This window comes from Rhipicephalus sanguineus, chromosome 10, assembly GCF_013339695.2.
Source record: "Rhipicephalus sanguineus isolate Rsan-2018 chromosome 10, BIME_Rsan_1.4, whole genome shotgun sequence".
NCBI classification, from domain to species: Eukaryota; Metazoa; Arthropoda; class Arachnida; order Ixodida; family Ixodidae; genus Rhipicephalus; species Rhipicephalus sanguineus.
Genome location: NC_051185.1, coordinates 50,935,492 through 50,960,379, shown reverse-complemented (window position 1 = coordinate 50,960,379; position 24,888 = coordinate 50,935,492). Strand labels below are relative to the sequence as shown.

General features: G+C 45.0%; 1 protein-coding gene across 1 annotated transcript in view; it reads right to left on the bottom strand.

Annotated features, from left to right (window-relative positions):
- Window positions 1-1,863: 1,863 nt before the first annotated feature.
- Window positions 1,864-24,888, bottom strand: part of LOC119406380 (zinc finger protein OZF) — a 110,833-nt gene continuing 87,808 nt past the window's right edge. Inside the window, exons 2-5 of the mRNA XM_049420071.1 lie at window positions 20,065-20,124; window positions 11,031-11,161; window positions 4,235-4,946; window positions 1,864-3,160 (exon numbers count right to left, since the gene is read on the bottom strand). Of these exons, the coding sequence (XP_049276028.1) occupies window positions 3,074-3,160; window positions 4,235-4,946; window positions 11,031-11,161; window positions 20,065-20,124 (990 nt within the window). The 3' untranslated portion in view covers window positions 1,864-3,073. The remainder of the gene's footprint in view (window positions 3,161-4,234; window positions 4,947-11,030; window positions 11,162-20,064; window positions 20,125-24,888) is intronic.

Below are 24,888 nucleotides of genomic sequence, written 5' to 3'. Positions count from 1 at the left end.
CTGGGCTTGAGAGTTCTGACGCTCGCCACAGCACATTTCACATAGAATAGAAGGAGCCACCTGAAAGGTAGGAAAGATCGGGGGGATGCTCTATGTTCCCCACTCACGGAGAACACCGCCTACACTGCATTTTCTGAGATACGGTGTCCTTAATGCCATTGTGTTCAAATGTACAAGCCATAAGAGGCAACACGTTCCAGGAGTCTGACCTTATAGTGATTTGGAAAGGAAACTGTTCAATTACCCTTCCGTGCTTGATTTGAACAGCACTTTCATCAGCAAGAATGAAATTCTGACCAATCACGTGAGTGTAAGTCAACTGTTAACTTTCAGAACATCTATTAAATAAGTGCCCGCCACAGGCTCTGGTGCCTCATTTATGGCAGTGTTTTGCTTTGTCACCTGCCCTTTTGTAGGTTGCACTACTGCGTGCACAGCAGTGAACGACCAGTGCGGCACCAGTGGGTGGGCATTTCGAGAAAAGTCAAGGTTCGGAGGGGCCCAAAGTGCGACAAAACACCGTCCGACACAGTGGTGTAAATCCAGAAAAATCACAAGGGGGGACACACATCTTGCCATGGTGGCCATTTTGTTTTTATAAATATAGGTGTTGTTTTGATTTATATAAAAATTAAGATAACTTTATGAAATAAGATTAAATGATGAGCATGAGTTCCTAGCTCTCGTAATTGGATTGTTCTACTGAGTGTTCTCTGAAACCGGTCGAATGGCAGTTGCGACAGCTGAGGGGTACTGAATACAAGTACACACAAAAATATATACGGGCATTAAAGAAAGTTTAATACACTATACGTGACTGTCAAGCAATTCAAATACATTATGTTTGAAAGATAAATCTCAAGGGGGGACACTTGCGAGGGGTGTACCCCCTAGTCTGAACGCAAGGGGGGTCAGGACCCCCGTGACCCCCTTGGGATTTACGCCACTGGTCCCACATACTTGAACCCCCGCCCCAAAAAGCATGCAGAACACGAAATTTCCGCGAAAGCTATATTCGTCTGGGAAAATAACCTCCAAATAAATGTTCCAGCCTGTAGTAGTGCCTGTGACCTATACAGGAAACTGCTAGGTTAGAAGCGCCGTGCACTAAGAGAACAGAAATTTGCATTTTCAGTGTAGCCCACGTTCTGTAAACTTCTGTGGGCGGGTATACATCCATGCATCCACAACGCATGACCGCAACGGTAAATAAAAGTTCAGTGATGTCACAGCTGTTGATGAAGGAAATATGCTATGATGCAGGTTTTTCCCGGTCCAAACAAAATAATAAATATTAACACACCTACATGCCGACGTCTTTAACAGTGTTTCACAGCATTTGCCTGGCTGAAATTGTTGCATCTTATTGCTTGAGACAGGCTGTCTTTTCAGGTATTAAAATCTTCTGAAGTGTTCACAACACTTTTAATCGGACTGCACATGTGACACAAACAGCTGTGTATATTATAGAACTGACGTGAGCACCAGACATTATGATGGAATTTACATTGAAACACAACATCAAAACTTCAAATATGACACCAGTGTGCTCAACTGCTCAAGACAGCTGTGTCCTGTCACTACAAGTCTCGCCACTAACGGTAATGTTGGTTTTGCTGCAAGCTAACATTTGCCAACATGATGCGGACTAAACATGGTGGAAATAAAAGTAGGTGTCTAACACAGCGCTAAATTGAATTGTTTCAATTCGCGAATGCTGTACAATGATGCATTAAAGGAACAACAACGCAGTTCACTAAGAGAACAGTACGTATGGCAAAAAAAGGTATCTGTTAAGTGCTGGACATATCACCACGATGCACAGTACCAATGAAGACGTCAAATAATGAAAATGCCATCAGATTCCGAGTAGTGCTTCTTGATGGGCACTTACTTGCCCACTAAAGAGTTCCTTGTCTAACTTGTGCTTCCAATTGCCATACGTACTGCATCGCAACAACACGAGAGTATTTTTCTGCCATAGTGTCGAGCTCACAAATCACGCACTGGCACTAAAATCGGCCCACCTAATTACAAAGTATGATTGCAGATGTCTCTGGGACCACCCTGGTTTATTCTGAGACACACCTAGTACGCAAAACCGATATGAAAGTCACACCCATTTCTTGCTTTTCATTATTCGATGTCTTCACCAATTATGTTCTCTGGTACTGTGCATCCTGTTGATACTATGTCTAACACTTAACAGATACTTTTTTCTTTCTTTCTCTCCTCATATTGCCAAGTGTTGAGCAATGCATTGTCTAAAGCACCACCACATGTATGATATTTTGATAGTTTGCCATTTGAAATTATATTATAGTATTCAGTGCCATAGTTGACACATCCACTTGCATTTCTTCGGTTGCCTTGTTTGTATGTGAGCTCTCTCGTTGTTCAAGTGCATTAGTACTGAACATGTAACCCATTCCTACTCCTGCTTAAGGCTTGGAATTTCAAGCCAGCAGCACTCAATAAATAAAATAAAACCACACGAAAAGCGGTACAGGAAGTTTTCTCAAGACATAAACGGAGGTAGTGCACATGTTGATTTGTGTGCAGCAGGAACCAACAACTAACACTGCCTAAAATGCCATGTCTTGTGTGTAGGCTTCCTATTCGCTATTCAGACAGTCACATAATTTGATGGCATGCCGCAATAAAACGCTGCCACCGATCCGATAGCAACAAAAACAAAGCATGTCATACATATACCTTTATTTACATTTGATTATGGCCACGTATATTCTACAACTCAATGAAGTGCACACACATGTACATGGATAGGAGGCAGTGAATCAACCTTGGAATTTTTGTTTCAACACAGGTATTTAGGGAGATCATCCCTGCGTTCCCTTAAAAGGTTGAGTTTCCATAAGTAGAACAATGAGCATGAGCATTAAATGATGATGAGCTAGCACGTAGGGAAATGCAGTGCTTGGAAGACAACGAAATGCACTTGAACAAACACCGACTCGCCTTACAGGAAGCACATGCAAGGCTTCCCTTCTATCGAATTTCAATGGACAAGTGAGTTCATCCTGGGCTGCTATCCATGATGCCTATTGATGTTTCAGAGCCACATGTGCGACGCATTGCAGTGGTGCTCTCGCCAAATGCCTGCTCCTTCTGGTCCTTTTTCATTCGTACTGGCGCCATCCTGTAAGACAATGTGCACAATGATACAGCAAAAGCTATCGAGGAACCTAGCAAGATATCGAGGAAAGGGAAGCTATCGAGCCAGTTTTCGTCAACCTGAAGCACGGGATGTGGGCAAATTGCGTGCCGTAACATTCGCGCTAGACTATTTCGAATGGCCGTTTAGCCAGCATGAGCACAGCTTGAATAATGCCCCCTTGAAACACAATGACAAAATTTCTTTTTCAATTTCAACTGCAGCGCGAACAATAAACAGATAGTTGCAGAGGTCCCCTAAGCATATTCTTAAGAAATGAGAACATGAAAGCGTTTCATTTGTCTAGGTGGTCGTCAAAGGGGCCATGACACGGTCACCCAACAATTTGCAGTTTTCAGCAAAAAATAGAAGCAGAAGGTCTATAGTGCCTGTAAGTATAAATGGACTGTAAAAGAATATTTCAGTGCACAATGAGCCCTAGAAGACGCCGGTTACAAACCCCACTCACTGCTGGGGACCGTCATTTTGCCATCGCGTGTGTGACGTCACGTGCTGCATAGGAGTGAGTTGTTGTCTTCTACCAAAGTTTCAGCCGCTGCAGATAGTTCAATTTCGATGCCAAGCTGAAGAAGGCTTAAATGGCTCAATTACACGTGCAACTGATCCCAGAACAAAATCGTTAGCCTGAATGCAGACGCTCGCAAAGCAAGCGGCTTGTTACGTCACGGCTCGCAAATGAGTCAGTGTGGCTCGACTCTCACGCCGCTCGAGTGTTTATAAAAATATTCAATTATAATTAGGTGCTCGAACAAATGCTCTAAAATTTCGCCAATACTTGTTTGTGAATGCACAAGGATTAACCCACATAACACAGATTACGATTGAAAATTCGGTGTCATGGCCCCTTTAAGGAGGGGTGCTGCAAAGTCTACTGCAGGAATTTCTTTCTCCTACGCCGTGGCTGCGGACGGTTGCTGCAACACGGCACACACGCTGAGTGTCACCATGCCAACGCCAGCTGAGTGCGCACTTTCGCCAACCTTGCCAAGAAACGCTTTTGCGTTGAAACTGCACGATTCCATACCACACTTCACTTACAGGAGGTGATGTGGTCAGAGGATCGCTCAGAATCTTCACGCTGCCGTCAGTGTTCCCCGTGGTAGTGCTGGCTCCACCGTGCATCAGGCGAATGTGCGTTTCGAGGTTTGCATATCCGCAATACGTCTTCCCACACACGGGACACTGTCTCCGTTTTCTAGCCACGTGCCTTACCACGTGTTTCTCCCGACTGCGCTCCTTCGCGAACGTGGCTGGACACAGATGGCACGCGTAGGTCTTCTCCGTCACGTGCAACTTCAGGTGCCTCTCGAGTGCCGTCGTCTGCTCGAAGGTCATGCCACACTCCTCGCAGACCCACATGTCCACCCCACTCGCATGCATCCGCTCGTGTCTCTCCAAGGTCTCCCTCGTGCAGAATTTGGACGCACACATTCGGCACGCATACATCTTATCACTCATGTGCATGAGCTGGTGCTCAGTGAACTTGGACTCGTCGAGAAACTTTCGGTTGCAGACGAGGCACTTGTACACCTTCACGTCCTTGTGGGTTTTCTCGTGATGCAACATGCTATCCTTGAGGTAAAATCTGTGGCCGCAGATGAAACAGGGGTACGGCTTCTTGCCCACGTGCTTGAGCCGATGCTTTCGCACATAGTCTTTAGACGCAAAGCGACGCCCACACACATCACACTCATTAGAAGCACCTTCCTTGCTGCCGGGCTTCTTCTGTGAAGATCCTGTGGGGCCTTCTCTGGGCATTAGAAAAAAGAGAGAAAGCCACAAACTTACTTGACTGTTCATTGCATCACGCTGGTAGTAACTCAAAAGTTTAGGGAAAGATGGAAGCTTGAACTACTGTTGTATGTACATGTGACTGGTTGAGATGTACTTTATTTTGTATTCGTTATTGTTGCATTGCAACATGGCACATGCTTTCATTCGATGTTGTGACTTCATACATTGTATAACTGACACATTGTGTAACATTGTATGATACTGTATCATCACTGCAAAACACTTTATTTATTTATTTATTTATTTATTTATTTATTTAGCATTTATTTATTCGTACCTCAAGGGTCCCAAGGGACATTACATGAGTGGTGGCAAGAGAAAAGGAGAGAAAAAAAAGAAAAGAAAAACAGCGGTAGTTCACAGTTAAAATAATGACAAATGGTTCTTTACGACAGTTTTAAATTGAGCAACATTAGTTGACATGGCAATGCGGGCGGGAAGGTCGTTCCAGTCTTGCACCATCTGAAGGAAGAACGATCTACTTGTGTAAAATTCATGCTGCAACATGTGCTTGAACTACCGAAGGGTAGTTGGGACGTCGGCAGGTGTATTGAAACACCTTTAGCCCAATTTTCTCGGTATGTAGTGTTCGTTGTACACCAGAATAAAGCTTTTTTGAATTTGAAAGAGATGAAAAATTCATTAACACGGGGTGTTGCTAGAGCCAACGTTTTGACAAGCAGAGTTGCAGCCTTGAAGAAGGAAAGTCCGCTTGTCGAAGCGATGGCTTCAGCGGCACCCCATGTGAACGAATTTTGCGTCTCTGGTAGGGATTCGGATATTACAAATATGGCACGGCAAAGAAACTCATCCTTCAGCTGTGACAGCAAGCACCATAGCAACCAATTCAAGACATGCTGAAAGCGAGACAGTGCGTTGGCACCTCAAAATCTCGGGGGTTATGTGACCTGAGCAGAAACGTCACGTGTGACAACATTGGTCGAGCGGCACGTCACTGTAGACCCTGGCTCTGGCAGTGGTAAGGTGAGGTGAGGTGAAATGAACTTTATTTGGTCCTGGAGAACCCCGATCAGACAAACCCCGAAAGGGGGTCCGCTGCAGTTGCTGGCCACGCCCACGCCGGTACTGGAAGACCGTGGACCCCCGCCCGTTCGCAGGCCTCCTGGACTGCCGACAGCTGGACTGAGAGCTCGTGGCTTCTAAGAGCCCTCTTCCAGTCCTGTTCTGTGCTGAACTTTGCGCTAAGTAACGCCGGGCACTGCCAGAGCATGTGAGCGAGTGTGCAATTATCCGCCCCGCAGCTCGGGCATCCTGGATTTATGCCTTCAGCAAAGTGACTAAACGTGCTACGAGACGGGAACGAACCTGCCTGCAGCATCTGGAGAGCAGACGGGAGGGGGTATCTCCACCTTGACAGTTGGTAGTGAGACGTAACTTCATGGAAGGTGCCAAGTGGATCCCTGAAGCTCTCCGTGAACCCGTCTACGGACCCGCCCGGACCGCTGCGGCACGTGATGGGCAAGTTCGTTGACATTGGGAACTGTTGGATGAACCCCTGAGCCCATGTGGGCCGGGAACCAGGTAATTGTGTGAAAGCCTACTACACCCCTTGAACTGAGAATAGCGGCAGCCTCTCTTGAGACCACCCCCGAAGCGAAGGATCCTTCATCGCTACCTGCTCTGCTACGGAGGCAGACACCTTCCTTATGGAAGCTGAGTTGAGTATGCAACCGCGATGATCAACAACCATGGCTGCAAAGCTGTCAGAAGGGCCCTACTGTGCTGCATCGATGAAAGCCACCTTTCCCGAGGATTTAGCTACGAAGTCAAGCAGAGACCTGGCCCGTGCCCTTTGCTGGCCAACATTGTGCTGCGGATGAAGGGTTCCATCTGAAGGGTTCCAATGAAGGGTTTCACTTCGTATTTATCCTTCGTTGTTTGTGATTTTTAAAAAGATCTTATGCTCCGCACCGCTTGTATGATGGCATCCAAGCGACTGTAGGAGACGCGACCCAGCCTTGGTAGAGGAGAGCCGCGCGACCCGAGCTAGTTTCTGTGCCTCAATCACCTCCGAGAGGGCGTGCATGCCCAGGCTCATGAACCTGTCCATGCCTGTACTCATGGGGAGTCCTAACACCCTTTTGATACTTTTCCGCATTAAAGTGTCGAGTTTATCCTCTCGCGTTTAGACCAATTTAGAGATGATGCGACATAATTAATGTGGCTCATGAGGAACGCATGGTAGAGCCAAAGGAGATTACTTTCCCTCAGCCCCCCCCTGCGGTTTGAAACCCTTAAAATAAGCCTAAGCACGTTCTCTGTCTTGGAGGTGATGCGGGCCAAAACCTGTGTGTTTCTGCCGTTGCATTCAAGAAGGAAGCCTAAAACCCGAATACAGTGGACTATGGCAATTGACTGCCTGTCCCTTGTGGTTAGCATAACCTGTCCCCGATCAAGCGGCGAGTGGGGCCTCCTTCCAGGCCGAACCGGTCTGTAGAGAAGCAACTCTGATTTGGAGGGTTAGAGCTGAAGCCCCGTACCCTCCAGAAAACTTTCTGTGATAGATAGTGCTGTCTGGAGTGCTCCCTCCATCAGCATCCGAAGCTCCCATGCACCAGAGAGTGATGTCGGCATATAGGGCGTGGTTAAGTGGTGATGCTGGCAAAATAGTGACAACTGTGAAGCGGCACGGAGTAGGTTATTGCCCCCCTCCCTAGTGACACGGACCAACCACTGACAAATAGCGATACTTATGCAATGCCAGGCAAAACTTTTCTCGTTCATTCAAATTGTACAGCGGTGACATCACAACACACGCGACGTTCTTGCTCAGCTCACTTGACCCTCGGCTGTTGAGGTGCAAATAGACTCTACCATAGAAAGCAAGTCAAGCTACAACACTGATTGTTGGCAGGCCAGTTGGTACCTACTGAGCGTGAAAAACAGCGTGCCGGGACAGGACAAAGAAAATGAAAAGAGAAGCACATATACACAGCGCTAACTAACAACTGAGTTTATTATCACTAGACAAGCAATAAATATAAAAACATACGTGACGTCACAGAAACAGTAAAGCGTTTTATATGTGTAAGGGCAAGGTGGTTTACAAGATCCCATTGTCTTGTGGATGCTCGTACATACGACAGACGGGGCGATGCCTCAATAATCGCCTACGTGAACACACGTGCGATGCTCAAAATTCTTCCGGGAGCATTCTTGCAGCGCGTCTTGCAGATTGTGCATGCCGATCTTCATTCGATGAGTGCAATGTGATAGGCCGGTACGCGAATAGTGAGACGAGAACTTCGGGAAGCCTTCGAGATTCACAGAAGACATCAAGAATGTGTCAGCTCTTCTTCTGCAGAAGAATTGACATTTAGGCAAGTTAGAATTGGTTATGCATCTTTGAAATGGGCAACACAAAAACAAAGTCACGAGAAAAAGTACAACACACCACAGGTGCTCTGTGGTGTGTTGTACTTTTTCTTGTGTCCTTGTTTTTGTGCTGCCCATTTCAAAGAGCTCTCCTTCTGTTGCCCTTTCACAAAAAAAATCTGTTTTCTCGAATGCCAAGTGCAAGTGTGCTGGTGACAAACCTGATAGTGGGGGCGTTTCATTTTGCTGTTTCTGTGACGTCACATATATGTTTTCATATTTATTACTTGTCAAATGATAATAAACTCAGTTGTTAGTCAGCGCTGTGTATGTGTGCTTCTTTTCATTTTCTTTGTCACGTCTTGGCGTGATGCTTTTCACGTTAAGTCAGGCTAGACTGAAACGGCCTACTTCAGTGGCTTGATGATCCACATTAACAGCTCTAAAACCACTTACAATACAGCATGACCAAGTACAGTAATATCTGGAGGGTGCATGGCAAAACGTTCATTGCATGTAGCATGCACTGCCGCAACCCTCCTCGAGAGAGAAAAGTTAATAAAAACAAGCAATGGTGTAACTGCGCAAAGCAAGCAACAAAATGTGAAAGCCTTCAGCGCAGCTTGCTGTTATTCCTGTGTGTGGTTAGCTTAGTTTTGTAGCAGCAGATGCTGTGACAGCCAGTACATCTAAATTCTTTGTTGTGGCTACGTCAAACCAGAGTATTGTGCAGGTGCAGTACGGTTCCGCTTTCCCTCCTCCCCCTTCTCTTCCTACCTCGGAGATAAAAGCAAGCACACGCCCCCAAATAAATGCATTTGTGTTTGAGCAGTCTCTGCCTCGTAACTGCACCTGCACGCGGGCCATGGCTATGCTACACTCTTTGCCTATCCCTGTGCAGATCTAGGGGGGTTCCTCGGCGATGCTAAGATAGAGCTGCTCAAAGTGATAATTGCCAGTGTGACATTTTCTTTTCGAATAACCTTTTTAGAGATGTACTAATTTCACAAAGCACCACTAGTACATGCGGGGTTGTCCTCCGTTCTTTGAGCCTGAGCTGGACTGCAGCAACTGTGATGCATGTATGCACAAACAAAAAAAAGGGAATTTAAGGGCTCGTTTTTCTTTGTTAGACAAAACCTTAAGGGGCTCTGCAACACTTTTTCAGCATGGTCAGAAAACGCTGCCGATTTGTAGTCGAGGCTCCCGAGAACACGCGAGCCAAAATTATAGCACAGCAAGCTGCCTATCATTTACAATAAATTCGCAAAGTCAGCTAAAAAGTGCTTCCTCTTCTCTCAACAAAAAATGATGCTTACGGCGTCACAGGCAGGTTCCACGCCATTGGCTGATTTGAACATGGCGCGCTCGGTAGTTACTGCGGCCGCCGCAAGGGGCCGTCACTCGCCCGCACAATTGCACTGAAAGTACGCCACGCGTTCGAAGGAGAAAAAAAGGAAAATGTGCTCAAGGTAAGGAGGTGTGCATGATATACCTTCTTCCCCCGTGCCATCCTCCATGCCATCCCCCTTGCTTAGCTTTCAGCGCTTTCGTCGGGGCGAGAGAAGAGAGAGAAATTTTTGTAACTCCGCTCGTACTGGACGGATTCTAAAAATTCTGAAGCCATTCCATGGCTACTTGGAGAAGTGTTGAAGGGCCCCTTTAATGAAAACCAACAGACAATAAAGCCAAGGAAAGTATAGGGGATGTTATTTGCAGTCTTTTAACTGTATTGTAGAAGTTATGATATAAATGTGAAGAAATTGAAGTAGATGAAAAGACAACTTGCCGCCACTGGGGAGTGAGTTGGCATCCTTCGGATAATGCATCCGGTGCTCTACCAATTAAGCTAACGATGAATGAAAATAGCGCGAGAGAACGTAGGACGAGACGAAGAAGGCTACAGGAATGCGCTTGTCCTGTAGCCTTCTTCGTCTCGTCCTACATTTTTTCCCGCTATTTTCATTCAACATGAATTACCAACTTGACCAACAGTCTATTCTTCCAATTAGGCTACAAGAAACTACCGCCACTGTAGCTCAATTGGTAGAGCACCGGTTATCCAAAGGTCACAGGTTGGGTACCAGTCGTTGGCGAGTTGTCTTTTCGTCCACTTACGTTTCTTCACATTTATATCACAATTGCTACAATACAGTTAAGAGACTACAAATAATGCCTCATTTACCTTCCCTGGCTTCATTATCTAGTGGTTCTCATTAATGTATGTGCAAAGGCATAGTGCAGTGGCCTCCTGTGTATCCCGTCAACCTCAACTGAAGTACACGAGCTTTTTTGTGTTGTGTCCCTATCTGAATGCAGCTGCCATGACTGAGTGTCATGAAAAAAAATTAAATACAGGGTTTTACATGTACGAAAAGCATGAGCTGATTATGAAATAGCTACAGCACAGAACTCTAGATTGATTTTGCCATCTGGAAATAACAGGCACCCAACATCTGTGTACCCAAACGCTTCTGTATTTGACCGTCATCGAAATGCTCTGGTGTGCATGAATGGAAATCTGCAACCTGGAGTTTAGCAGTGCAAAGCCATCACCATTGGGCTACACGATATGCTGGGCAACTTCCTCTGTTGTAAGCATTGAAAAACACATGTCGGCAGTCAAGGCTGGTCGTCACAGCCAAGATAATCAAGATCCTTACATCGGCAATCACATTTAACGAGCAGACCATGGAGAGCTCACCTTTCGTTGCTGCCCAAAGCATTGTTGCCTCCTGAAGTATCGGAGCTGCTTCTCAGGGTGGTGACTGAGATGATCTTTGGCAGCAGGACCGGTAGATCAAATGGTCCTTTTATATCAATGGTCAGAGGGTCCTACAAAGCAGCAAGTATATATTTTAATACAGTGGCACCGTAATGTACTTTGCATTCTGCGACACTGGACTGTTTGCCTACTTGGTTTTACACCACACCTAGACCTTCCTTCCTTAGTGCAAACATTCCCTCAAGTGCATGTTCATGTTACTTTTTGGCCAGGTCAAATGCACACATGACCGTACCCACTAACATATGCAAGAGAAAAGCAGTGGGCACAGTGCATCAAGGCAAGCAACTACGACTGGCAATACTAGTACTTCTCAGAATGTTTCAATTTTAAGTGCGGAGCATTTTAGAGGCCCGGGCTGTTGACTCATGTCGCTACTTGACGTTACGCTCAAAGTACCAAAATAGGAACCATCTGGCACACACCAAAGAAATAATAAATAAAAGTAAATAAATGTTCTTTCCGGGGCTGGGGGTGTCCCACCGGTCCGAAAGCAAGTGCCTTGAACCCTAGGCCATGCACGCATGCTTGCCCAATGTGAACTGAAGCATAAGAATGCATTCTACCAACAATGCAAAAAACAACTGTGAAGAGGGCGCTACAAGTCAATTCAATACCAAAAAAGGTCAAAAGAGGGCACTGCAGGGGCTGTCATTACCAAAATAGGTCATAAGAGGGCATTACAGGTCACGTCGATACCAAAATAGGTCAAGAGAGGGCGCCACTGCATCACAAATGAAGGTTTCCGTTCCCACCATGGACGCCGAGCAGGCTGCACATTTGGAGCGCCAGTGTGCACTTGCCTGTGAATGCCAGCGTCACCGAAGGGCTAATTCATCTCTCTAAGCCAGCAAAGCGATAGTGAAACGCCAGTGCCGGGAGCAAGACGCAGATCTACAGAAGAAAGAAGCGGAACCGAAACGCCAGCATATGCAAGGTAACTCTTAGCTTTGGAAGACTGAGATGCAAGCCGAGGACCAACAAAAACAGACGAATCCGCAGCTTCAACTCGTACAAACACAAGCCAAGCATCAACAGAGGCAGGCGAATCCTCAGCTCTGCCCCACTGTTTGTACAGTTTTCATAGTGTGCAATTGGCATGATTTTTTTGTCAATCAACAATCAGCTTTGCAACAAGCTAATGCAGACAGATGAGCTGCCTTTTAAGCTTTCAGCACAGAATGAGCACAAACAACTGAGAAGCACATGCGAACAGCACTGGTTAGCAACAAAATCTGTACAGTGCATGCTGTGAATGCAGAACACAAATATGTAATCAGCAACAGAAAACACACTATGTATAAACAAAGGCAGATAAGAATGAGATGTATGTATAAATGAGAATATGTATAAAAGGCAGATAAGAATGAGAAAACAACAGGGCTCTAAACATGCTGTGTGACACAACAGAAAGAATCATGCAATATCAGTATGCATAGAATACTAACCCCACCATATGCCCCAGCCAGAGTTGCCACCTATTTCCGAAAAAAAAAAGGAAAAAAAAAAGAAACCGGCCCTTCGATGGGGGGGAGGGGGTGGGGTGGGGGGCTAACAGGAGATTAAATTAATGTTTAACAATAGACGCTATGTCAAGTCTTTGGCATGCAGTGCCATTTAATGTAACATTGCTTTCTTTGAGCCAAATAAACCTAATGCACAAACAAAAACAGAACACTGAGCTAACCAACTAGTCTAATTGCTGGCATGAAAATACCCCTGATTGGAATGACGCTTCGCTTATTGCTCTGACTGTGCTGCACTGAAAAGGAACCGCAATACTTTGTCCATAAAAAGTTCTTTGCATCTGAATCGAACAGGCCAGTGGCATTATAGACACAAACGAACAGTAAAATGTGTAGAGTGCATACGCTACAAAAATGTAGGATATTGATGTACATTACATGTGCAATAATATGCTCTATTCCAATAATCGCTATGGTAGAAGGGATCCTAGAAAGTGCCTGACTAATAATGTAAGAGTGATTGATGATAAATATTTACCGTCGTAGTTGTTGAACTGACGCTTATAAAACACCCCAAAAAATAAATAATCACAATATTATGAAAAAAAAAAACAAAAAAAAAGGTCAATGGTGGCCGGTGGGGAATGGCAACCGGCCCGCTATCTAAAAAACTGGCCGAGCCAGTCTAAAACCGGACAGGTGGCAACCCTTGCCCCAGCTAGAAGGCAATTAACTTTCTCATGTATAGTGACCACATATGAGGACAACTAAACACAAATTAATAAATGCACTGGATTGTGATAATTTGTTCCATTCCTGTATGACGTCCTCCAGTAAGAACTGAAGCAGCCTTTAGAAATATATCATAGATTGCACTAAGTGTCCATGTTGTTATTTGATTTGAGTTATCCTCGCAAAAATTCAGGAGACCTCTCAGAAGCAGTTGTAATAAATTTTAAAGACGATAGTCTTTCTTGGGGAACTTAAATGCAGAAATTTTGGTCTGTCTTGAACCCAGCCATCTTGAACTGGTACAGCCGTTCATACTTGTGAGCATTGTCGATCAAAAAGCAAATATTACACATACCTGAGGCGCAACGTCAACACGTAGGCATTAGCTGGTGTGTTACATAGATAAGTAATTCTAAAGAACCTAATGTTTCTTAGGCTGCACTGAAAATGCGACGCTATGAGCCAGATGCGGCAGCTCAACATAGAGGAGGAGGACTTGTGTAGTACGGCCGGTACAAGACTATCGTCTTTCAATGACATTTGCAGCGAAGCACGCAGATACGCGGCCAATTTTTTAACTGGCAGACGTGCTTATTTTGCCAGATATATATAGCTGTATTCAGGATGGTGAGTATTAATATGAGAGCATAAACATGTCTTCAGCCGCTTTTACTGAAATCTACCAGCAGAAAAAAAAAATTCTGCAGTTAATGTAGCACTAATGTAGTTCTTGTGTAGGTCGTGCTGTAGTTCTAAATCCTGCGCTAATGTCTTTCTTGTGTAAGTCCTGCTGTAGTTCTAAATCCTGCACTAATGTTGTCCTTGTATACGTCCTGGTATAGTTCTAAAACCTGTACTAATGTCTTTCATGTGTAAGTCCTGGTGTAGTTCTAAATCCTGCACTAATGTCTTTCTTGTGTAAGTCCTGGTGTAGTTCTAAATCCTGCACTAATGTCTTTCTTGTGTAAGTCCTGGTGTAGTTCTAAACCCTGCACTAATGTCTTTCTTGTGTAAGTCCTGGTTGAGTTCTAAATCCTGCGCTACTCTTTCTGGTGTAAGACCTGGTGTAGTTCTAAATCCTGCATTAATGTCTTTCTTGTGTAAGTCCTGGTGCAGTTCTAAATCCTGCACTAATGTCTTTCTTGTGTAAGTCCTGGTGTAGTTCTAAATCCTGCACTAATGTCTTTCTTGTGTAAGTCCTGGTGTAGTTCTAAATCCTGCACTAATGTCTTTCTTGTGTGAGTTCTGGTGTAGTTCTAAATCCTGCACTAATGTCGTTCTTGTGTATGTTCTGGTTGAGTTCTAAATCCTGTACTAATGTCGTTCTTGTGTAGGTCTCAGTGTAGTTCTAAATCCTGCACTTAATGCAGCTCCACTACCACGAAACATGAGGAAGTGCGTAGCATGGGAAACCCTTGCAAATTATGTGCCTGCTGAGGCGATGGTGCCCTCTCTTGTGCGGTGCCAGTATCAGCCGGATGTTTCAGAAGCATTTTTCACGATTTTAGGTCAATTACTGCAATTAATTCTTGGTTGTTTCTGCGAGTTATATTATTTTAGACCTTCTTAGTTTATTTTGCACTGGTTTTGACATTATAGTTGGCCCTGTTTTGGGCGTATATTGACCACTGTGTGACCATGCAACATGAGACTGTGGATGGACGACTCATGCAGGTTTACGGTATTCTAAGTCGTTACTCTGAGACGGAGGCTCAGAGAAAAGAAATGACGAAGCCGTGTTAACAGGAAAGAAGAAAAGTAAGAAACTTTAAGTAGGAATGAGAATGAAAGTGGAAAAATAACAAACTAGAAGATCTGTCTTAATTACAACCTAAAGCGAGTCTTCTACCGTGCCGCTCTAACACTCATAAAGATAAAATGTCACCGGTGGTGTTGAGGGCGGAGATGGCTTGGTAGGCAGGCGTCTGATGAGGCGGCGATGCTGACGACGTCACCGTCGCTGACCGGCACGTCGGAGCTTGCCCGAAGACGTGGTAGGCTGCTTGCTCTCACCAGATCTGTGGCTGCTCCTAGGCTCCACTTGTGTCGCACAGGCCCATTTCCGGCAGGGAACAGACACACAGGAGGTTCTGCCCTCCACGGGCAGTTTGGATTGGGAGTCGAGCTCGAGCACCAAGGACGTGACCTGGAGCAGTCACGGCCGGGACTCCTTGAGACCGTATACCTCCGGGTATACCGTGGGCAGCTGGGGCGTCATGGCCTTGTCGGACTTCTTGCGTCGGGCCCGGAACCCGACTCGCAGTCGCGCGACACCAGTGATCCTCGCTCCAGACTGTTCCAACCCTTCTGCCTCGACCCGTCTTCGAACGTTTTTTTCTTTTTCCTCCTCTTGCACGTGCCCTCTTCCGATTGGTCTTCCCCAAGGGCTTTCCCCGTGCTTTTCCCCGCGAACTTTCTCTTCGTTCGGCGGGCCTGGTTTTCACACGTGATATTTCGCACGGCCGTCTTCGTCTTCCCTTCGTTGCTTAGTCATCGCTGCCGTTGCCTCCGAACACGTCTCATAACACTACGGTGCCACCACATTTCAACACCACCGCGTCAACGCGTCACTACACTTCACCACAACAACAAGCCGGGCCCCTAAAGTGCTACACACTTGAAACAAACAAGTACAGATGTCCTAATTTGAGGACACTATGCAGCAGGTGTTCCGCTGTGCAGCAGCGGTGCATGAAGTTTTAGAGGCATTTCTTTTAGAGGTTACAAAAAGCACTTCAGATGCTACACTAAACTGTGAAGGATGAGGAAGCACTTCTGTAAACACTTCCGAGTGATAACAAAATCTTAACAAGGGGGCCGAAAAACTTCCGAGTTCAACTTGTGTCCAGCTATGCTGACTGAAAGCCTGAAAGGACGACAAAGCGGTGCAACTGCAAAGATATATGGATAACTCAGATGTTGACACTTTTCTTCAAAGAGGTTTAGAATAAGCACATACGCGGAGCGGACCGCATGGAGTTGATAGTGATCTGATACAGGAATGACGAACAGGAAAAAAGAGGGGTGACCTCGGGATGATTTAATTATCACCTCCTCAACACAATTGTTGTGAACGCATAGATTCTGTGGAAGTGGCTCGCTCAAAGGAGACAGAAAGAAAACGGACCACCTCGAATTTTGCAGCTGAGTAGCCACGGATCTAGTCTGTCGCGGTGATGTAGCGCAAGAATGCAAGCTTACGAGAATGTCTCAGCAAATCCCCTCTTCCTATAAAAAGGAGGACTCGCTGTGATGTGAGTGATGAAGACTTGACGGTGGTGGTCACTTTCCGAAGAAGACCAAGTAGAAGTATGCCTAGCATTGCCACAGTGCATTTTACTACAGCAAAGCCAAGTAGTTGTGCAGTCGGTGCAATGTATCACTATGTCCTCGATGCTTCGAATCTTTACATACAACCTAGTTGCGGCTGAGGCCACTGATATTGTACAGTGACAGCGAGGAATATTGCTGCTGCATGGAAAATACCGTCAAAAGGCTGTCAAATTCGTAGTGCGGTACCTATTTTCACATGGTCGGTTGTTTTTGGTTGTCCTGAAAGAACGAACAAATGTCTTCAAGAAATAATTATCGCCCTCTGTCCCTCTATGCATTTACCTCTCATTCCCTCTGACTGTGCATTTACACTGCATTACATATTTCTTTTTCCAACAAATTTCTTGAAGCACGAATGTGACTCCTGTGAAGCATCTCTGTAGCATAACTGCACGTTGCCCTGATATGAAAACACATCACATTACTTTTTATATAGATTTTAAAATGCCGAAAATTTTTTTCTTCTAGTTTTGAGTATGTTTATGAATATCTGAACAACAATTACCTCTTTCCGAGTGGTTGTGTTTCTCGACGCGACCAGGCCCATCGAGCTCTGCTGACTTTTATGGACCAAATGGATCAGGCCACCCACTTATAGAAGATTTTTTTTTTCGTGTCTTTACTTATTTTTGTTTAACTTGTCAATTTTTTTCTTCACTTTCCTATCTTCTTTCGTCTTTCTCTCCTCTTTTCCTCTTCCCTCTGCTGCAGATGACGCGTATCTCAAGTCGATAAAGCGCAGCAAAAAGCAGCGTACATTTTTGCGAATCTGCCTAACAAGATTCTACTCGTGTCGTGAAAACCCTACATGCTTACCTCAAACAATGGCGTCATGGATGGTGGTAAACGGAGCAGTGGGAACTCTACGAACGGGAATCACTGAGTGCCCGTGCTAAGCACTTCCTCAGGTTTCACAGTAGTGGAGCTGCCATACACTTTTTTGTCACTCCACCTAACCCTCGGCTATGCTTCCCATCTCTTGGTATCTATCCATTCCATCTCTTGAACTCACCATCTTCCTTCTGTCCTTTTCAGGATGTGACCTGCCCAGATTCATTTTTTTCTCTTAATATGTACTCGAATATTGGCTATATCTGCTTCTTCTCTGATCCACTCCACTGTCTTTCTTTTTATATAGTTGAGCCAATAATTTTTTGTTCCATCACATGCTGTGTGGTCCGTAACTTCTTGAGATTAAAGAAATTGCGCGACAAAAACACGGACAGAAGAAGACAAGTACAAACACTGTCCTCTGCCTTCGTCTGTCCATGTTTTCGTCGTGCAACTGGTGACGGACAGTGTAAAAACACAAGTAGACAGGCTCCTTTCAGCGGCTTTTCCAAAATTCATCTCATCTGTGTGTGAAAAATTGCTGCAGAAAGTAAAACAAAAGCAAGCCAAACCAGAAAGACAGAAAGAAAAGAATGGCTGTCATCCCATATTTCCACAAAATATCTCACGAGCTGAAAAAAGTTGGGTCGAGATACGGTGTGGATGTGGTTTTATCAGCCCCGTGCAAAGTCGGTCAGATTTGTAGGTTGACGGATGAACGCCTTAGTGAAATGTCAAGTACAAGGAGACGGGCATGCGCAGTAAAACATGCAAATAAATTTGTAGAATGCTCCGTGGGCGTGGTGTATAGGCTTCCTTTAACATGCGGGCGCAGTTACATAGGACAGACTGGGCGGTGTATAAGTAAGAGGTTAGGGGAACATAAGAATGACCTACGCAAAGGGATAAGTTCCAACCTTGTGATGCACTGCAAGAGTTGCGGCTGCCAGCCTCAATTTCATGCTGGGAGTGTATTGGAACGCCATAAAGACAAACTAACACGAGAAATCGCTAAGGTGTGTTACATTAGGAAATATGACGGTGAATGCGTGAGCCAGCCTTCGGTGGCCTTGCATGAAAAAGTATTCGCGCTTTTGGATAAGGGTTAATCTGTTATTAGTTATCATTCTACCTTAGTTTTATTGGACATGCCACCGAAATGTGTCACGTTACTGAAGTCTGCTTGATAAAAGTTTTTACCTTTGTATATATATGTACGTGTGTGTCGTGAACAGTAAAAGCAGTTGGTAGTCAGCGCTCGTGTCGTCCCTCTTTGCTTTCCGTTCCTTGCTTTTAAGCCTTTCCTTCAGCACTACCGTGCTTGTGCTGCAAACCCTTTCAATATGCATTTTAACCAACTAGCCCAAATAGTCGTTCTTCTTCTCATAAAGGTATTTCAATGACAACAAAAGAAAATGCGCATGATGGCAACCTACGCACTGTTAACTTCATGCCAGAGTTTTTAAGGGGCCCTGCAACACTTTTTCAGCGTGGTCAGAAAACGCTGCCGATCCGTAGCCGAGGCTCCCGAGAACACGTGAGCCAAACATTATAGTGCAGCACGCGGCCAGGAATTTACAATTAATTTTCAAAGTCAGCTAAAAATTGCTCCCTCTTCTCTCGATAAATGATGCCATATACCCAAATGACCACGCCATATACCCAAATTCACGGCCATTGGCTGATTTGAGCATCGTTGGCTGCATAGTTACTGCGGCCGCCATGAGCCCACGTGTGTGCTTGCAGTCTCACTGAAGGTGAGGTGAGCTGCGCATTCAAAGAAAAAAAAAAGTAGTGCTCAAGGCCAATGCACACACGTGACATGACTTCTTTACCCCGTGCAATCCTTCCCTGTTTAGCTTCCAGAGCATTCGTCAGGACGAGAGAGGAGAGAAAGCAATTACAGTGTGCGACAAATCTCCAACTCCGCTTGTACTTCATGGATTCTAAAACTTGTTGCGGTGGTCGATTCGTGAGGCAATAAACTCCTTTAGTGAGGTCATTCGATGGTTACTTGGAGAAGTGCTGCAGGGCCTCTTTAAATTTACCCATGTTATCCTGTGTTCTTAGACACTGTCAACAATTGATGACATCCAGGGGTGTAGCCAGGGTGTAGCCAGAAGTGATGTTTCAGTGTTGGAACACCTACCAACATTTTCTTGGCACTGCATGCCCCCCTCTTGCCCAGTTTTGGGAAAAATAAATGTGCTTTATGAAACAAGTCCATGGAGTCCTGTGTGCACTCGTATTCTTGTGTGGTATTACAGTGAACGAAACAACTAACTGTTCAAAAAAATTACAAAGATACTGTTTGGGCACAGGCTCTCTTTTTTAATTTTTTTTACCGTATAACCCCCAACAAATATATCTGGCTTCACCACTGACGACATCCTATCTATTACAGCACACGGTGTAGTTTGATGAGCCAAGCACGGTTCCTTAGTCCAAGAAAGGTTCCCTGGCTGCTGCGAAATCAATAGCAGTTATATGGAAGGTTTGAGTCTGGCTGTCTTATCAACCCACAAATGTCAGCATGTTGCTAACTTGAAGCCAAAGAATGAAAACAGAAAGGTACTCTTCTCTTCACTTACCAAAGACGGCGTGGTTGGAGGACTGCTCGGCTCTGCCTTGATGTCAACACCCGAGGAGTCCTGAAACAGATTTATCAAAATATTTATGAGCCGAGTTGTGGAAGAAAAGAGAAATTCTCAATGTCTTTTGTGCATTTGCCTAAGACAACTCGAAGGTGAAAGTCATTTTTTTCTTCTCACTTGATTGCGCTAAACCCTCCCCCACATCCCCCCTAAGCTTTCTTCACTCAGTGTGGTTTTGCAGTGCCTCCGGGACTGGTCCACCTTTGGCCAAGTGATGATGCCATGTGATGACGTTATAAATTTTGGTGACCTGTGACATCATGATGGTGTCATGGGTGGCGTCATCACATCATCATTTTTTGCGTCGCATCGTGTTGACGCCGATGACCGTCACTTTTCGAGTTTGATGAGGCATATAAGGTTTTCGCCTTAAGGAGGTGGTTTTACGGTCGCCATCTTGCAAGTAGTTCTACCCGAGCCACCAGACGATGCCACTCGGTCATGTTTGGAAAAAGGGGAGGGAAATGTGCTCTTCGCCGTCGCGGCATGCAGCGGTGAAGAGCCTGCACGTCTTGCAACTAATCCCTTCTTTTCAGGGGTGTGGCTGTTGCCATAATCTCCTTTAGGATGTTGCAAATGTGCGTGATGCCTCCCCCCCCCCTTCCCGCCGCTCCCCAAGAAAAAAAAAGTACTGCCCAGAGAGCCTTTGTACTCCCATGCAATTGGGTAGAAAAGAGGTGCCCCCTCTCTCTCTCATGGAAAGGTATAACTATTTACAATAGAGCGCTCAGGCGCTGAGCCATGCTGTCGCAAGGCTTGCCGGAAATAGTGGTTCGGTTTCTGAACAAACTCTTTCTCTCTCTCTAAAAAAAAGGAGAAGAATACCGTAGCTTTGTGCAGGGACTTCTCAAGAAAGTTTGACATTGGCCCTGAACATCAGCAGTGTTGAGTCGCGTGGAACAGCCCAGACCACACGCACGTGCATAGTAATTAGAGATGTCTCAGTTGTCACCAGTTTTGTTCTCAAACACACGGCCCGCAGCTTCACACGGAATAAAGTTTTGTTACTCTTCTAAATAGTACTCACATTAATTTCTTGCCTATTGCATTTATTAGTGCTTTGTTTGGGTAAGCTACAGTGATATGGAACTGGTTTCAAGCATTTTTTTTTTCGTGAGGCACCCCATGCGGTCACTATGACTTGAAACTTCACCGTGGAACGAAAATTCTGTATTTGAGAATTGGCACCCAGATTTTATTCATTGTGGAAATCAGTATCAATGTGTTTTTTAGAAACCCAGTGATGGAAGCAACATGTTGCTTTTTGGAGCAGATTCTAGAGCTGAAAAAAATTGCAGCTTGTTGTAGTGGCGCAAGGGTGGAACCATCAGCGGAGCTAGTGTTTGACCTAGCTAAGTTTTGCTAGTAATGCCAAGTTTTTGCTGAGAGGCTAACTTTTGGCAGAAGTACTAAGTATACCTAGACTTGGCTAGACATGTCACTTGACTACCTGTTACATAATGTTGCGATTTTAGTCACGTGACCAGCTGTTATGCAATTTTTGGTGAGAACGTGTCACGTGGCTAGCTGTTGCGTGGTTTATAGCGGGGACATCACGCGATGTCATCGATCATGCGATGCTGCGTGATTTTAGTCGCGTGACTAGATGTTGCGTAGTGTTGCAGGATTTTTAGCCACGCAAGTGGTTATTACGTGATGCTTTGCACTAGTGGTGCCAAGCCTGAAGGAAGTGCGGAGGTGGGTGGCCTTCCTTGTTTCTCTTCATTTTTATATTTCTTTCTTTCATCTGTTTATCTTGTCTTTTTTGTCTGTGTTATTTCTATTTCTTTCTTTATCTCTCTCTATTTATCACTTCTTTTTTCTCACTATCTTTTTCTTCATATCTGTCTCTATCTTACTTCCTCTTTGTCTTTTCCCTTTCTTTCTCTCTATGCTATGTTTTACTCTCTCCCCTCCTCCACACCCTCACTTCCCTTTCCTGCCACCTTGCTATACTATCCAAGTCTATGCTATTCCCTGCTAGCGTGCCTGGATAGCCGAGTGGTTAGGACGCTCACCTTCGGATCTTGGGTACGTGAAGTCGAATCCCGCTGCCTAATCAGAAAATTTTTTTTTCACCATGATTTTCTCTTTCTTTTTGTCTCGTTGTTTCTTTCTCTCTCTCTCTTTGTACTCGTTCTCTCCTCTCACCCATCAGGGTTATTACAGGCCCTGCCAGAGAAATCGGGGCACGTGTTTCGGGAGTGAAGCGGAAGATGAGGAAGAGAATAAATCGGCGCACGTGTTGTGGGAGCGAAGTAGAGGTTGAAAAGGACGAAGCGAGCACGTACCGGTTCATGATGATGATAATTACAGTTTGCATTAAATGGCGCAACGAAAAGCCTAAAGAGCTCCGCTCTTAAAAATAATAGTTTGGAGCAGCTATTTGTGTTTTCGGAGCCGATCACAAAAATATTCCAAACCACTCCTGGAGTATGAAGCATCATTTAAGCATGCCATAAATATTAATATTTGTTATTAAACATATCGCACATACAATAATCAGTGCAAATTGCCAGGAACAAATAATTAAGAAGATGGATAGGCACTGAATACTAAGATGAGCTATATATCTAAAATACCAGTAATTGTGGCAGAAATGATATAAACATGACAAAGTTTAGCACCAAATTATAAAAGTAACCACAATCACAAATAACTGCCGCCAAAGCAGCCGTTTATAATCGGTACGAGATGAAAGCAATCTATTACTTTCAGATTTCACCAAAATAGCCTGCACTAAAAATTTTCAAAAAGAACAGCTAAATGAGCTATACACTTCAAATGCGAGTTCTGGTGGCATAAATGAGGCTGATAAAGTGATAAATGCAATCAGTCCCACATCCCAGTTGTCACAGCAGCAGTTAGTAATCAGTATGATATCAAACAAATGTGACACACTTGTGAGGCACAAACATACAACTTAATCACATATATATCGTGTCATATATAATAATAATTGTTGGGGTTTAACGTCCCAAAACCATGATATGATTATGAGAGACACCATAGTGGAGGGCTCCGGAAATTGTGACCACCTGGGGTTCTTTAACGTGCACCTAAACCTAAGTACACGGGCCTCAAGCATTTCCGCCTTCATCGAAAATGTGGCACATATATATCGTGTCAGTACTTGTGGCATTGTCAATATGATAGTATGCAGCTAGTATACAATCAGCATACTAGCATACTAGGATGATAGAATATAGCTTGTTTTTGGTTTCGGTTGTTTTCAGTTGTTTTCAGTTTCCCAGTGCCATTTCGGAGCAGGTAAGGAGCAGTTCCTAACGAAAATCAGTTTGGAAGAGCACTTCCATCACTGCAAATTTGACGTCAAATCCCCTCCATAAATGACCCATATATGGGATGTGGGAAAGGCGTTCTTTCAAATGGCAATGTTAGGAGACCAAATTAGGAGTTCAAATTCTCTCTGCCCCTATCCCGCTCCCACCATCTTCACTGTCTCGGCCCTCAGCAGCCCACTAGCTGAGGTTAGTTTGAGATCTCTGGCCTAGCGAGTAGAAGCTACAAAATCAGGCCCCGGCATTGCATTTGGAATTTGGGAGGGGCGAGGGGGACGGGGGCTCACGCATATTTCTAACTCTGAGGGGATTATGGCTGTACCCAGTGAGCCTTTGCTGAAAAGGTCCATAGGAGGGACATGCCTGAGTGCATCTATGTGTTCTGTGAACCTATCATTTTGTAGGTGTCTATGGCGGCCGATGCTGGCGATACTGAGACAGTAAATAAGAGCTACGTCGCGCGCTCTGGTCAGTGAGGGGCGAATATAAAATAAGATATCACATGATCTACAAGAGCAAACAGATTATTTGCTAAATTCAGTTTTTGTAGAGGTTATTAGTTCATAGAGCATAAGTTGTGCACATGTTGTCTATTTCACGCTGTCCAAGCTTCATTTCGGCTACCTCTCTGCTATATTTGTTGCCATGCACTGCAACAAGCAAACGGCAGTCACATCAGTGATTTTTGAGGATACGATGATAATTCAGAAAAAAATGAAGAAAACAGATGTGTTACCATTATGCAAGTGTAATTATTACGCTGGTAAATACAATACATATTTCAAAGACAAGACAACCACCTGAAAATCATGTGTTTCAAAACTTTGGTAGGTGTCAGGACACGTGACATTTGGTTTGTTGCAGATGGCTGGGATCGCTAGAGCTCACACAGCCATCTGCACTTTTCCCTGCAGTTGGGGTATTAAGACTCGCTAAATGACAACTTGCAATATAGTTACAATGCATCCATGAGCAAGTTTGTTTTCTACACGAAAGCCACGATCAGAAGGGCAGACAAACAATTTTTTTTCCATTCACCACTAATCCTTGTCTTTCCTTTCTTTCGTTTCCCCCTTTCTCTCAGTGCAAGAGGGAACTGACAAGGAGGTGTGACATTCCTGAAGTATGTTTTGAAAAGCCTTGGTGCTCATCCTGCACCTTCGCTGGAATGTGGAGCGGTGAACACACTTAGAGCAAGAAAAGCAGTAAGGGAACGAAAAGTTTTCTAGGACAATTATTCTCGCTGGAAAGCCAACTTACAGGTGTTTGCAATGTGTACGCCAGAAGGTGCTCACTATTTTGCAAAGTGTCACTTGTTGCCCCCCCCCCCCGATGCCCCCCTCCCTATTATGTCAATGTATGGAGCTAAGGAGCTGACTTTGCGCCCCCCCCCCCCCCCCCCCCCCGCCCCCGCCACTGTGTGGCCCCATCAACCACAAACGCAATACCCCCCCCCCCC